Below are 15,388 nucleotides of genomic sequence, written 5' to 3'. Positions count from 1 at the left end.
AAATATCAGATTTCAATGACCTCTCCACAGCACCCCACCCCCAACACCCCCCTTCCAGAATCAGAATCTCTAAGTGGGGTACCTGCGAGCTCATAGGTCTCAATGATACCCACAGTGAATCTTATCCCATATGAGGTTTGAAAGCAATGGCTCTATGCTTCCTGGTCCTTAACTCTGGGATCCACCTCTCCTCCTATATTCAGGCTTCTTTTATCTTCCCCTCCCTCTCTCAAAATTTTTATCTTATTTTCCCCTGCTACCTTTTTTTTTTTTTCTTTTCTTTTTTTTTATTTTTAGCTGCATTGGGTCTTTGTTGCTGGGCATGGGCTTTCTCTAGTTGTGGCGAGCAGGGGCTAGTCTTTGTTGCGGTGCACGGGCTTCTCATTGCAGTGGCTTCTCTTGTTGTGGAGCATTGGCTTTAGGCTCACGGGTTTCAGTAATTGTGGCACATGGCCTCAGTAGTTGTGGCCCACAGGCTCTAGAGCACAGGTTCAGTAGTTGTGGCGCACGGGCTTAGTTGCTCCGTGGCATGTGGGATCTTCCCTGACCAGGGCTTGAACCCATGTCCCCTGCATTGGCAGGCGGATTCTTAACCACTGAGCCACCAGGGAAGCCCCCCTGCTACCATTTTAAAATAACTGTTCTTACTAGGAAGGAAGGTTCTTTCTCGAGAAGCCTTGAGAACAGTTCTTTTCCTTCCTCCAATCTTGAGTATACTTCTTGGCTTCTTTTTCCAAACTGTCTGCATTTGCCTTCTTCCCGTATACTGCCAAGGTTGTACAATTTTTTCTCTTCAAAGGATCCACTGAACGAGTTCTTATTAAGAAAATGAATACAAATCTTTTCATTGGTTTTGACATTGTGTTCTTTCTAAGCTTAAGGTAGAGAAAACACAGGAGAAATTGTAGATTTTAGAAATTGCAAATGGATTTTGTCCTCCAAAAAGACAAAAACACCTTTTTATGTATTGTTCAATGAAGAGGGACATGGGTTCAGACAACTGATTGTGGCCCTGACTCAAAATAATTGATGAAATTAGGAATATTTCATTACTCGAGTTGAAGTTGGCAACTTGTGCTTATATATCTAATTGGTTCTTCAAGGCATTTAATTCACTATTCCAAAAATGTCCCTTTTTCTTAGTATGGTGTAAAGCAAACTAACTTTGACAAATGGAGTTTTTTCCAAATCTACCCAAACCTTGAAAGATGTTAAGTTCAATTTTAAGTTTCAGATTGGATGAGTTTCTATTTTAAGTTTTTCGGCAATTTTTATTTAAAAGGAAAAAGGAAGGCACTTACACGGAGTTACTTGCCCTTCCTGCGCATCAAATTCTTAATGGGAATTCGGAACAGGTTGTTATGGGAAAAGGAATAATCCCATGTAATATATACGTTATACTTTTAGAATACATTGTAACAAAAAAGCACCAAGAAAGCACATTAAACCATCACATTAGTATCTGACTTTCACCTCCTACAACAGTTGCTCAAAGAGTCATTATGGAAGATCAATGACGTAGCCTGGACCATTCAACTGAGTCGGGATTTCAACCAGCAAATGGACAGTTATGGCAACACCTCTGTTGAGAAGGTTGGTTTTTCAGCTCAGAGACCTTAGCTTCTACTTTATGACCAAAAGGAGGGAGAAATGGTTAGAAAAATGCTCCCTTCTCTTCACCTTACATTTGACCAAAAGTTACAGGGCCACATCTATCTGCAAGGAAAACGGCCGAGTATAGTGTCTTCAAGGTAAATACATGCCTAACTAAAATTTGGGGGTTCTATTCTAGAGAAGGAAGAAAAATGGATACTGGAAGGCAAATAGCAGCCCCTACCATAGCACTAGTTTAATGCAGCTTATGCCTTGGTTTCCATTGGGCCAGTCTTGTGAGGCTGGCTACGAGAAATAATCTACTACAATTTTTTAAAAACTTGAAAAAAAAGAAAGCTCAAAGGCCACTTCTTTCATTCCTCTCTCTCCACATGACCTCTACCAAACCCTCCACATTGTAACCATCCATTCCAAATGGGGTTTGAATCCAGCTTCTGCTACTTACTGCTTATGTAGCTTTAGGTAAATTTTTTAACCTCTCTGGAGCCTCAGTATACTCATCAACAAAATGGAAATTTTATCTACCTCTGAGGATTGTAGTGTTACGAGGATTCAATGAGATAAAGTATATAAAGTCCCAAGTGAAGTGCCTGGCACGTGGCGTGTGTTCAATAAAAAGTAGATGGTGGTTATCATTGTGGTTATATTATTCCTAAATTCTTTTTTTCCTGAAAAAACATTTCCTAAGTCATTAAGTGTTCCTAGTATTAAGTGTCTCTTCCCACAAATTCTTTATTAGCAACCTCCAACTCTTCTATGTAATTTTCAAAACTCCCCTCACTGATTGACTCTCTAATTTGGTACAGAATACTGATTCTCCAAATTGGTCTATCCAACCTGCAGACACACCCATCAGGAAGATTTGGTGAGCAATGACTCATCTTCTTATACACGAACTAGCCTTGTGCATCTCATGTAGTACCATTCATCCAACAGCTTCCAAACCCACAAGATTAGTCCAAGATGATGGTTGTATGAGTAGGCAGAGCAATTCAAGCAATGAGCTGCTTAGATAGCTCTCAACCTTTACACTTAACACCAGAAAAGTAAGTGTACCAACTAGCTTTAGAAGCATAACAAACTACCCCTGGTGGCTTAAAATATCAGGCACCTAGTAAGCTTACAATTTTGCAAGTTGACAGTTTGAGTCGGGCTCAACTGGGCAGTCTTCTGATCTCAACTAACTTCACCGCAGTGTACTGGGGATTGGCTGGTCTGGGATGATCTTAACTAGGACAGCTTTTTTCTGCCCCTTGCAGTCCCTCATCCTCCAGCAGGCTAGCCCAGGCTTGCTCTCATGGTGGGGGTGATGAAGTATGCAATGTCTCCTGAGGTCTAAGCTCAGAAGGGGCATGCTATTGCTTCTACCAATTCCATTGACAAAAGCAAGTCACAAGACCAGCCCAGATGCAAGGAATGGAGAAATAGACTCATCTTGATAAGAGCTGCAAACTCCCATAGCAGGGAGGCATGGATAGATGTGGGATAGAAAGGTTATGGCTATTTTTGCAATCAATGACATTTTTTTCCCCAATTCTGGGTTTCTGATTTCTGGGATTCCTAGCCAAGGCCCCAAGTAAGAATGCGCTATACATTGAATCTGACCAAATTCAGCAGAGAAACAACAGATCAGCAGTACTGGGGGCCACTGAGGCTAGCTAGCCCTTCACATGTAAGTCATATTTCCCCCTGATCAAATCAATTTTTTCTCAGCACAAGACTTTTCCAGACTCTTTCCTGTCCTTCTCCCAAGATGGAGTTAAATAGACTCTAGCAGCTTTGACCCTAATTAATATTTACTCCAGTGCTGTAAACAGTTTTCCTCATTATGATTCCATGATCATGGGGGTCTTTTGCCTGGACAACCAAGAGTGAAGTGGCTGCTACCTTGTCAGATTCTTACTCTGATTTTACTCTTACTCTGGTAGTTCTTCCACCTGTTTTATCACCTTAGGTCCCCTTCTCATCCCAAGTCAGACTAATGCATACAATTTCTCCTGAATGTACTAATTTAACTTCATTTGTTACTACTAGATTTTCCTTTCCTCCTGTGCCATACATCCTTTCTGATCAATAATGACCACTCCATAGCTACAATCCTTGGAACTCTGCAGGGTCCTTAGAGTGGACTTCCAACTTGCCACTTTACTCTCCTGTGTGTAACAAGATGGACAGTCTAAATAAAGAGATGCCAATCTGGTATTATATAGCTGTATATACACACATGTTCATATACCTATTTACATCCAGGCGTGTGCTATACTGTTCAAACACAAGCCACTGAGGGGCTGCCCCACACCTCAAGGCATAGCTCTACATCATACGTGGCCTCTAACAGAAGATAACAGGAAGACACGACTTACCTACTTGCCTTTTCTCCATCCCGACACTGCAGAAGTAACCAGGGTAGGGCTGGCATAATGAATCCAACATTCTCACCACCTGTAAGGGAAGTGGAAGCCACAGAATGATTCCCCACATGCTCCGCCTCCAGTGTTCCTCCATGGGGTGCTTTCCCTCCCCAGTTTAGAGTTCCTTACTAAAGACACAATGCGTATGTAAAAGTTCTTATGTGAGTTTTCTTCTTCACTCCTAATACCATTCTGGCAGCACTTCTGGACAACTCACTCTACTCCTGGGAGAGAGATAGTAGTAGAGCATACGAAGTATTATTTTCAAAATTACTGTACGCTAAATCTCCTAAACTATAAACTAAGTCAATATACTGTGGAGTTTGAGGATATCTGATGACATTATCTTCAAAATAACCCAATTTTATTGAGCGTGTTAATGCAATGAGCACTTATTAGCTACCAGTAACTGCCCACTGGAAGTAATCAATAAGACCCTCTGCAGCCAAGAACTGAAATTCTGAGCATAGCGACAAATAAGAAAATTAAAAATTACAGTAGAGAGTGAAATGTATTATGATGGTGGAGCACATGGCATAGAGGAGGACAGAAGAACACAGGTAGAGGACAGAGCCTTGGCGGGGGGGGGGGGGGGGGAACGCTTTGAAGAAGAGATAATATAGGAAAGTACATGGTTACTAAGCAGCCGTAAGTTACCTCAATGTCTTTTCTTCAAATGACTGTTTTAACTCTTTCCATTTTTCATCAGTCTTGCTTTCCAACCTTTAACTGTGTTGCTTGTCCTTTGTTTTCCAGAAATTTCTTTGGAAAGCCTTGGGAACCACCTTAGCATCCTGCCAAGACACAGACTTTGTAAGCTCACAGATTAAGGAATCTCTGGTTGCTCCCAACCACCTGGGAGATCAACGCCAGGTGGGACCCCTTTCTCTCAATTTCCTCTCATGACAACGATAATGAATTCCCTCTGGAAAACCTCTGACAGTCCTTATGTTAATGTCTTACTTATTCAGAATTATCCATGCATACATTCAAGAGAGTCCAACAGAATTTTTCAGAAAAATGAAACTTCCTTATTTAAATATCAATGCTTCATTATCTAACCAGATTTGTGAAAATATTGGAAAATGAATTTTAATCACTCTTACTTAACGAGAGTATTTTAAATATATTTTGACCTTGGCTTTATAACTTAAGAGTATGATTGTAAGTATCAAAATCATTAAACTTGTAAGCTGAAAGTAAGCTTATATACCATTGGTTTTCCACCTAGAGAAATTATAAGTATAACCTGGAGAGCTTTTGCAGAGTGTTTTTGCCTCTTCCCTACCCTAGCCTAAGCTGGAGAGCATATGTGAATGTGGGAGAAAAAAGAGGATGTCTGTTTAAAAAAAAAAAACAAACTCTCCAAGGCTAATAAAGACCAGCTAGTAAAAAATAAATTTTCATAGTCTGTCTTGTTATATACTCTTCTCAGAAATTCTCAGATGTTTAGGGTCCTTTCCCCATCGTAAATGGCTAGAAACCACTAGACTTACTGAACTTTTGAAACTGTTTTTATATTGCTATTTTAGTTCTTTTTTCCTTCTCAGATATTCAGTCTTCACATTTCTCATTGGCATTATTCCTAGCACCATTTTTCCCATCCTAATTGCCCTTTTAGTTCTGCTCTGGGCTAGGAAACAATGTCAGTTTATTTCAGATATAAGCATACAATATGGCCGTCATTCAAGGTCTGAGGGGTTCACAAACTTTAAAAGATGAACTTTGTGACATCCATTTGAGCTTCTCAAATTCCTCTTTTACTTAACTTTACTTCAAGTTCTTGAGTGTGTCCCACACACTCAAGTCACTTAGTGAATGACCTCTGGATGAGTCAGGTGTTAGCACGTAACTTTCTTAGTCTCACTGAGCCTGCTGGCCGTCCATCTCCTGAGCATAACTCTCTCCCTCAGGTGACACCTGAGCTCTGATTCTGATGTCAGACTAGCTGGATTCAAATCTTGCCTCTACAACATGCTACCTACATCCCTCAGGTTCTTCCAAGTAAAATAAGGGAAAACAGAACCCTTCTCAAAGTTCTTATTCATGGATAGTGCTTAGTGAACAGTTTCAGGAGAAAAGAGCTGAGGGGCTGCCCTGGTGGCGCAGTGGTTGAGAGTCTGCCTGCCAATGCAGGGCACACGGGTTCGAGCCCTGGTCTGGGAAGATCCCACATGCCGCGGAGCAGCTGGGCCCGTGAGCCACAACTACTGAGCCTGCGTGTCTGGAGCCTGTGCTCCGCAACAAGAGAGGCCGCGACAGTGAGAGGCCCGTGCACCGTGATGAAGAGTGGCCCCCACTCGCCGCAACTGGAGAAAGCCCTCGCACAGAAACGAAGACCCAGCACAGCCATAAATAAATAAATAAATAAATAAATAAATTTAAAATGCCTGGAACTAAAACTGAAATCTAGTAAAGCAAGTTTAAATGCCTTGAAAGAAAGCTGCAACTTAAAAAAAAAAAAAAAAAAAAAAAAGAAAAGAGCTGAGGTTGCAACTGTGAGGAACTGGAGAGAGAAAATGGACTCAGGGAAAGATGTAGGACATCTGTGCAGATTTGAGGGCCCCGCTGGGGGTTGAAATCATCTTCTACTGCCACCTATTTTCTCAGTGGGGTCACTTTTTTTTTCCAGTAGCCTCCTGCAGATGAGGTGTAGGGATAGGTGATCGTCAAGATGGGGAGTCAGATTTATCCAGGGCTTGGGTTTTGCCAGACTTACATGATAGAAAGACAGTGGGACATAGGTGGAAAAGTAGGGGAGGGAGTTAAGACGTTAGGTAGATGGGTTGGGAGAGGAGAAACACAGAGCACTGTGGGGTGACAGGACCCAGAGGCTGAAAGACACAGAGAGGTTTATATCTTAGGCCATGACCAAGGAACACAGAGACATCAGGCCACAAGCCTTTAAAGATCTCTTCCAGGCATCTTCTGATAATGGAGAGTATGTGGCCTAGTATCTGAGGACTAAGAACAGTGCTGGTTGAGACCTTGGTGACAGTGGTCATGGTGGTTCTAGCAGGGTTGTGCAATCAGATGAAATATAACAGGACTCATAAACAAACTGCCATGAAGGTACAGTAGTGAAGTGAGCCTCGAGCAAGACAGGTGGGAAGAATGTGGGCAAGGGGGGAAATATGACCATAGAGCGTGAAACAGGAGCTACCAGCTTTCAACATTTTAGCCACTTGAGATACAGTAAGGGTTCAGCAGGAGAGAGATTCTATAGAAACGACAGTCAACTCTAGCTCAAAAAAACCTCCACTGGCTTCCCACTAGTCTAAGATTAGAAATCCAAATTACTGGCTGTGGCCCGAAAGGCCCTACTCAGACCAACCCCCACTTCCTCTCTCACCTCATCCTGCCATCAGGGCCTTTGCACTTACTCCGTTTAGAACTCTGCTTCCCAGGTAGTCCAATGGCTCAGTCTCTTGCTTATTTCAGGACTCTTCTCCATGTCACCCTGTATTGAGGCCTTCTCTGGGCACCCTATTTATATTGCCAACTCCCCCCAATGTGCAGCTTCTACTCTTTTTTTTTTTTTTTGCTTTTCTTATCTCCATAGCACTTATCACCTTCTGACATACTATACATTTACATTTACATGCCTATCAAATTTATGTGTTCACTTTATGTCACTTCTCTGTCACTTCCCCATGACTTCCCCTGGTTGTACACTCAAAAGGATGGGGAGTTTGATGTGTTTTGTTCAATCCTGTATCCCCTGCACCTAGAAGAGTTCCTGACACATAATAGGTGCTCAATAAATATTTGTTGAATAGATGAATAAACTCAAAATGTCCTATCTTTTCCGATTTTAGGGAATAACATCTATCTTAGGATACTGTGCCGAGAACCACTTTGAAATTGTTTTAAAAGTTCTTAAAGCATTCCAAGATCGGGAAAAGTTTTTCATGAACCGATGCAAGGTAAAAAGAAGAATCTTTTCCTCCAAAGCCCTTGGTCATTGCAAAGGCAAATGACACTGACTCCTTCAGTGAATATCCTTTCTCCGTATTATACTTGCTCCCATCCCCAGGTCTTTATTCCAGGTCAGAACTGTCCAAACACAAGCCCTGAAGAATGACCAGCTGGTAACAAGTCTCCTCCACTTTCTGTCACTAATGCTGACCTGGGAGGCCCTAAGGAGCTCCGTGTGTGCCTAGGTTTGTCCCAGCTGCTCAGGCCTCATGGACAGTTTCCATTGTGTACACTCTGCTTCCCCTAAAGGAGAAGGATTTAATGAGTAAAAAGTAATGAAAGCCTTCTCACAGGTACCTCTCTCAACGCCTGATAGATCCACAACACCTTCCTGTGTGTTTAAATTTATATCAGCAAGAGTATCAGCTTTAGACTAATTGTAATAATCTCAATCCCATTTCTTAACCCCCGTAGTGGCCCATAGAATTAGGAAAGAATATGAGAGAAAAAGAAACTCCTTCAGTCATATTTTTTATGTCTCTCTTTCCTCCTCTTCAGGGTATTTTCTCTGGGAAAAAGAGCCTGACCAAGACTGACATCGTGCTAATCTATGGAGCCGTGGCCCTCCATGCTCCCAAGAGGCAGCTCCTCACCAGGCTTGATCAAGACATTGTATCCCAAGTCCTGTTTCTTTATGGCCAGTGCTCTCAGGTAACGACCAACACAGGGCCACCTCGATTTCCAAGGCTGGGGTTCCCAAAACTTGGAGGGACTCAGCTCTTGGAAATCTTCATGCTCAAAGGATACAGACCAAAGGAAAGATAGGGTATGGTATAGTACGTTTGGAGGATGAGAACCTATGGAAAGAGAACATTTTATTATGAAACAGAGTTGAGTGATTTGTTTCTTTCTTAAGACCTTGGGCAGTTCACATCCCACCACTCCCGTGTTGCCTTCCTAGACCAGTTGTACCCACCATGATCTCACCCTCGTTTAAACTTAAAGCAATGACTCCTGTACTACTTTAGGGCAGCTGGCTTATTATTTCCCTGTAATAGTCTCTGATGTGTTGCTAATGGTAGCTGTTTAACCTTTTATAGGGTAATACTTATAAGCCATCTAAAAGAGTACCTCACAAATAGTAAGAGCCATTTATGTATTTTTAAGTGAGTAAAATGCATCACTTGTCAATCTACTCAATCTACCTCAAGTTGTACTAATTTCCCCCTCCACCTTCATCCCAGCCACGCTGACCATCCTTGATGCCCCTCAAACATGCCAAGGATGCTTCTGCCTCAGAACCACAGAACTGAATTCATCCAATCGTTTCTGTCCGCCATAGCACTTTTTGTGTCTTTAATAAAATGCTTTCTACATGTTGTCAGTTCAGCCATTTTGCTGATTAGTACCAAGTTAGCCACCTAAGACCCACCTAGCAATCAAGTTTAAAATATGGCTTCCCAGATTCATTATCCAGGGAGGTTGCCTCAGTAAGTCTGGGGTGGGATCTGCCATTTGTATTTTTTAAAGGTTTATGAATGATTCTTATTCACAGCCAGGTTTAGGGGTTTTTGCTGATTACCTGCACATCTGCTTCTCCCATTAGATTGACAGCACCTTGATGTTAGGGACTGTACTTTATGTTCCTTTATCTTATCTTCTGTGTCCTCCACAAACCACCTGTTTGATAAATCTGTGCCCTTGACATTTATTCATGTGTGTATGTGAGAAGAATGGACTCATAGGGAGCTCACGGTATTGTAGGTATAGGTACCTGCTAGTGGAAGGATGTAGGGCAGTGATCCCCACACCTCAGCTGCATGACAATTACCTGGAAAGCCTGTTAAAAATAGAGATCCCTAATGAATCAGTCTTCAAGGATGGATCACTGAATCTGTAATTTTAACACCTGCCTCAAAAAGTGATTCTGACATACCCAAAATTTGATAAGCAATGATGAGAACTGAAAACACAATTTTCAAAGACGTTTTATGTTACATTAATATTTAGTCCATCATTGAGGAAAATTATTATAAAAATAAAAAAGGAAAGAGACAAAGATGTTTCAGATAAAGATCACTGGACACTTTGAGGTCAGTTCTGCTATAAGGCAACATTTGCACAAGACAGTACCAGAAAAACCACAGGGATTATGGGGGAAATGGGGTGAGGGGAACAACATTCAAAAAACCCCATCAATGACACATTAAAAAAAAAAACAGAATTAAATTTTCAAAAGTAATTTAAAGAACATTTAGGAAATATATAGATACTGCCAAAAAATGATGGCACGTTTCCTTGAAAAACACCTGAAGTCAGCTGTGCAATTTATGAGCTACTATGAAATGGTGGTGGGAAAGAGGGTTATCTGAAATCTGACAAACAGCTGTAATGCCAGATTTGAATGACAGCAGCTCACCACACACAGTCAACGAAGGCAGCTGATGGATATTCGAGGTATGTGCACAAGTCTTCCTATGCGGCTCAGTTCAACTGTTGCACCTTTTTGCTCTCACGGAAAAAACTGTGCATAAGGAAACTCAAAATTCAGAATATGCTAAAAGTATTCCCTCATGTATCAGTTTCGTTGGAACAAATTTGCATTTTCAACAAAGGTGTTGTCGCAGAACTAACTATATCTCAATTCCAAAGTCAGCTGCCCTATTAACTTTCATTTTATAACTTTTCACCACTCTTTCTGCCAAGAGCCTTAATACCCTTTTTCTTACCAAAGTCTGATAGAGCCTCTTTAAAATGAGAAGCCTGAAGCCCAAAGGCTTGACACCTTTATGCTGCTTTCTGTAGTTTAGTCATGATTCACCCAGGGCAAAGAATCTACCAGTGTACAGGGTCTCCCTTTGAAACTGGGGGAGGGAGGCAACAGCTCCCACCAGCTGGAAAGACTCGGCATCCTGCTTCACTGTTGTCCTTCAGGTTGATGGGTGGGTCTTTTTGTTGGGATGAGGGAACTCTAACTGCTGCTCTAGTGTCTGCTTCTGCTTTTGATTTTTTTCAGGTTCTGGGCATGGCTGTGATGAACAAGGTATGCAGCATATGTGATATATTTGAATACCTGTGTTTGAGTATAAATATATTTGAATACAAATCATGCTCCCTGGAAGTACAGTAAGCATAACTGTTCTCTTGATTTGATTCCACAGGAAAGGATCCCAAAATATAACTAATTAATCCAGTTCTGAAGCCAGGAACCCTGAGTCTAAGTTAAGACAGAACAAGGAGCTGTATTTGCTTCTAGGTGGTTTGGAAGTTAGACTGTAAACTAGAACAGTGTTCTTAGAACTGTGGGTTGTAAACCACCGGTAGATCATGAAATCAATTTAATATATCTAATAGATCAAAAACAGCAAAATGTTTGTAATGAAATAAAAGAGAAATAGAAGAGTATAATGCATATAGCAATAATAAATATCATAAAACTTTTATTTCAGTTATGTATTTTATATATATATATTCACTATATTGTGCATGTAAGTACTGGGTAGAATTGTAAACTGTTCCCTATTTTGATTTCTGATCAAAAATATTTGAAAGCCACTGATCTAGAGAAACCTCAATTTAGGTGGGAGCTGGAGGGGTTGGAGATTGACCTTAGTTTCTCAACTTCCCTGCAACTTGGATCCGAGACTAAGGTGGAGATGGCAAAAGGAGCAGTTTCACTCCTGTCTGGGCACATATTTCAACCCTATTTGTAGAACCGGGTGTGGTGCCTAAGACCCTGGCTTGCACTGTGAGTCATTTTGCTTTAGGACATGGATCTGCAGATGAGTTTTATAAGAAGTATCACGGAAATTGCCATTGCTGTCCAAGATGCTGAGGATGAGAAGTTCAAGTTTTCCTACAAGGAGGTGCTGCTGGGTTACATGCTGGTGAGTGTGCAGGGAGGACATGGGCAAGACCCTGAGAAGTTCATTACCGAGAGTGTAGGTAATGGGTAAAACTCGCCAATCCCGAAGAACAGACCTTGACCATATTTCTGCCTGAGGGTGCCCAACGGTCCAATGAGGTTTCCACCTCTTTGCATCTAGAAACTCCCCTGGTCCTTCCTGAGACAGCTCACCTCCTTGTCTGTGTTGTAGGACTTCATCAGGGATGAGCCCCTGGATTCCTTGGCTAGCCCTGTTAGGTGGAAAGCCTTAATCGCCATCAGATACCTCAGGTAGAGAATTTTTTGTTTGTTCTCCTTGAAAAAATATTTCCTCCCCCATCTCCTCATTCTGATCAACTGACTTATCGATCGGTACAGACTCTAGTGCACCGATCAAACATGAACACAGTTCATCAATAGGTTATTTCAAATGGGGGCTTTTTCTCTTTCCAGAGTGACAGAATTGACTGACAGCCTGATCATTTGTTGACTCACAGGGACTAGCGGAGCTGCTTATAAGAGTCAGACTTATTGATATATGAGGACTGAAATTTCTGTGCAAAAATAATTTATCTTGGCCTGTAGGCAAATTTTAATCTTCCCATTAGAAATATATGAAACCCTTAATCACACCCTAGTTTGGTTAGCAGCAATAAGCCTGGAGAAGATAATAATTTTAAGCACGTTTTTAAAATAATATTTTTCCCCTGCAGTAAAAGAAATAGAAGTTCAATGTTAAAACTTGGAAACTATAGAAAGTTTTTAAAAATAATAAAAATCATCCCAGTCTTCCCCCCCCCCTTATTATCAACATTTTGGTATATTTCCAGGTCTTTATTTCTAGTCTTCCATGTTGGTTACAGAGTTGAGATTCTACTCTGCATATGATTTTTTATCCTGTTTTTTTTTCTCACTTCATCTTACATATTCCCATGTTATTACCAACTCTTCACAGACATCAGTCATTTTTTATTAAATTTTTTAATTTTTGATTGTGGTAAAATATACATGTTTATCATCTGAGCCATTTTTAAGTGTACAGTTCAGTGTGTTAAGTACTTTTACATTGTTGTGCAAAGCAATCTCCAGAACTCTTTTCATCTTGCAAAACTGAAGCTCTGTACCCGTTAAACAACTCTTCATTCCCTCCTTCCACCAGCCCTGGCAACTACCATTCTACTTTCTGTCTCTGTGAATTTTATACTTTAGGTAACTCATGTAAGTGGCATCATACAGTATTTATCTTTTGATACCTGGCTTATTTCCCTTAGAACAATGTCTTCAAGGTCCATCCATGTTGTAGCATGAATCAGAATTTCATTCCTTTTTTAAGGCTGAACAATATTCCATTCTATGTGTATACCGTATTTTGTTAATCCATTCATCTGTTGGACATTCATCTGATGGGTGTTTTTCACATTTTGGCTATTGTAAATAATGCTGCTATGAACATGGGTGCACAGATATTTCTTCCAGACCCTGCTTTTAATTATTTTGGGTATATACCCATAAGTAGGCCTGTTGGATCATATGGCAAACTTATTTTTATCTTTAGAGGAACCACCATACTGTTTTCTCTGGCAGTGACACTATTTTACATTCCCACCAGCAGTGCACAAGGGTTCTAATTTTTCTGTATCCTTGCCATCACTTTGTTATTTTCTGTTTGTTTTTACAGTAGCCATCCTAATGGGTGTGAGGTGGTATCTCATTGTGGCTTTGAGTTGCAGCTCCCTAATGATTAATGACTTTGAGCATCTTTTCATAGCCTTATTGCCTCTTTGTATATCTTCTTTGGAAAAATGTCTTTTCAATCCTTTGTCCCTTTTTTTTTTGGTTCTTTCTTTTTGTTGTTGTTGAGTTATAGAAGTTCTTTATATATTTTATATTCTGTCTATTCTCTATAAGGTTATTAACCCCTTATTAGATATATGATTTGCAAATATTTTCTCTCATTCCATAGGTTGTCTTTTACTCTAAATTGTGTTCTTGATGCACAGAAGTTTTTAATTTTGATGTAGGTCCATTTGTCTATTTGTACTTTCATCATCTGTGCTTTTAATGTCATATCCAAGAAATCATTGTCAAATCCAATATCATTCCCCTCTGAATGGTCTTGGAACCCTTGTTGGAAATCATCTGACCATATATACTAGAGTTTATTTCTGGGCTCTCTATTGTATTCCATTGGTCTGTATGTCTGTTTATTTATGCCAGTACTATACTGGTTTGATTGCTGTGGTTGTGTAATAAGTTTTGAAACCAGGAAGTGTGAGATCTCCAACTTTGTTCTTTTTCAAGATTGTTTTGGCTACTTGGGGTCACTTGAGATTCCATGTGAGTTTTAGGATGGATTTTTCTACTTCTTCAAAAAGTGTCATTGGGATTCTGATAGGAATTCCATTAAATCTGTAGACTGCTTTGTATGGACATCTTAACAATAATAAATACTCAAATCCAAGGACATGGAATGTCTTTCTCTTTATTTGTGTCTTCTTTAATTTCCTTCAGCAACATTTTGTGGTTTTCAGAGTACAAGTCTTTCACCTTCTTGGTTATTTCTAAGTATTTTATTCTTTCTGATGCTATTGTAAATGGAATTGTTAATTTCTTTTTTTGATGGTTCGTTGTTTAAGTGTATAAAAATGCAACTGATTTTTGTGTGTTGATTTTGTATTCTGCAATTTTTTTTTTTTTTTTTTTTTGTGGCTGTGTTGGGTCTTTGTTGCTGTGCGTGGGCTTTCTCTAGTTGCGGCAAGCGGCGGCTATTCTTCATTGCAGTGTATGGGTTTCTCACTGCGGTGGCTTCTCTTGTTGCGGAGAATGGGCTCTAGGCATGTAGGCTTCAATAGTTGCAGCACGTGGGCTCAGTAGTTATGGCGCTCAGGCCCTAAAGCACAGGCTCAGTAGTTGTGGCACACAGGCTTAGTTGCTCCACGGCATGTGGGATCTTCCCGGACCTGGGATTGAACCCGTGTCCCCTGCATTGGCAGGCGGATTCTTAACCACTGAGCCACCAGGGAAGTCCCTGTATTCGGCAACTCTGATGAATTTGCTTATTAGTTTTAATATTTTTTGTAGATTCTTTAGGATTGTCTATGTATAAGATCATGTCATCTGCAAACAGAGATAATTTACTTCACCTTTCCAATCTGGATGCCTTTTATTTATTTTTCTTATTTAATTGCTCTGGCTGGAACTTCCAGTATTATGTTAAATAGAAGTGGCGTCTTTGTCTTGTTCCTGATCTTAGAGGAACAGTTTTCAGTCTTTCACCATTGTGCATGATGTCAGCTGTAGGCTTTTCATATGTGGCATTTATTATGTTGAGGTAACAAACATCATTTTTAATGGCTGCCTAATATCTTGGTGCATAGATATGCCTCATATTGTTACATTTAATTATTAATCAACCTCCTATTGCTACATTTAATTATTTATTGTTTTTAAAAACTATAAGTAATACTTTGGTGAACACCCTTGTGCAAAAAGTGTTCTCTGAACTTCTAATTATAAAAGTTGACAATTTGTTTCAATAAATATTATTGAGCTGCATCCA

The 15,388-nt window shown here is 40.3% G+C and overlaps 1 protein-coding gene across 1 annotated transcript in view; it reads left to right on the top strand.

Annotated features, from left to right (window-relative positions):
* Positions 1-15,388, top strand: part of MROH2B (maestro heat like repeat family member 2B) — a 64,377-nt gene that overhangs the window by 23,426 nt on the left and 25,563 nt on the right. The window contains exons 17-23 of the mRNA XM_082382582.1: positions 1,486-1,593; positions 4,782-4,898; positions 7,844-7,951; positions 8,502-8,654; positions 10,960-10,986; positions 11,711-11,830; positions 12,041-12,120. Of these exons, the coding sequence (XP_082238708.1) occupies positions 1,486-1,593; positions 4,782-4,898; positions 7,844-7,951; positions 8,502-8,654; positions 10,960-10,986; positions 11,711-11,830; positions 12,041-12,120 (713 nt within the window). The remainder of the gene's footprint in view (positions 1-1,485; positions 1,594-4,781; positions 4,899-7,843; positions 7,952-8,501; positions 8,655-10,959; positions 10,987-11,710; positions 11,831-12,040; positions 12,121-15,388) is intronic.

Source organism: Balaenoptera borealis (assembly GCF_965194805.1).
Source record: "Balaenoptera borealis genome assembly, chromosome: 2".
In the NCBI taxonomy this organism is placed as follows: Eukaryota; Metazoa; Chordata; class Mammalia; order Artiodactyla; family Balaenopteridae; genus Balaenoptera; species Balaenoptera borealis.
Note: the sequence above shows the minus strand (reverse complement) of the source record. Positions and strands in the feature narration are given on the sequence as shown.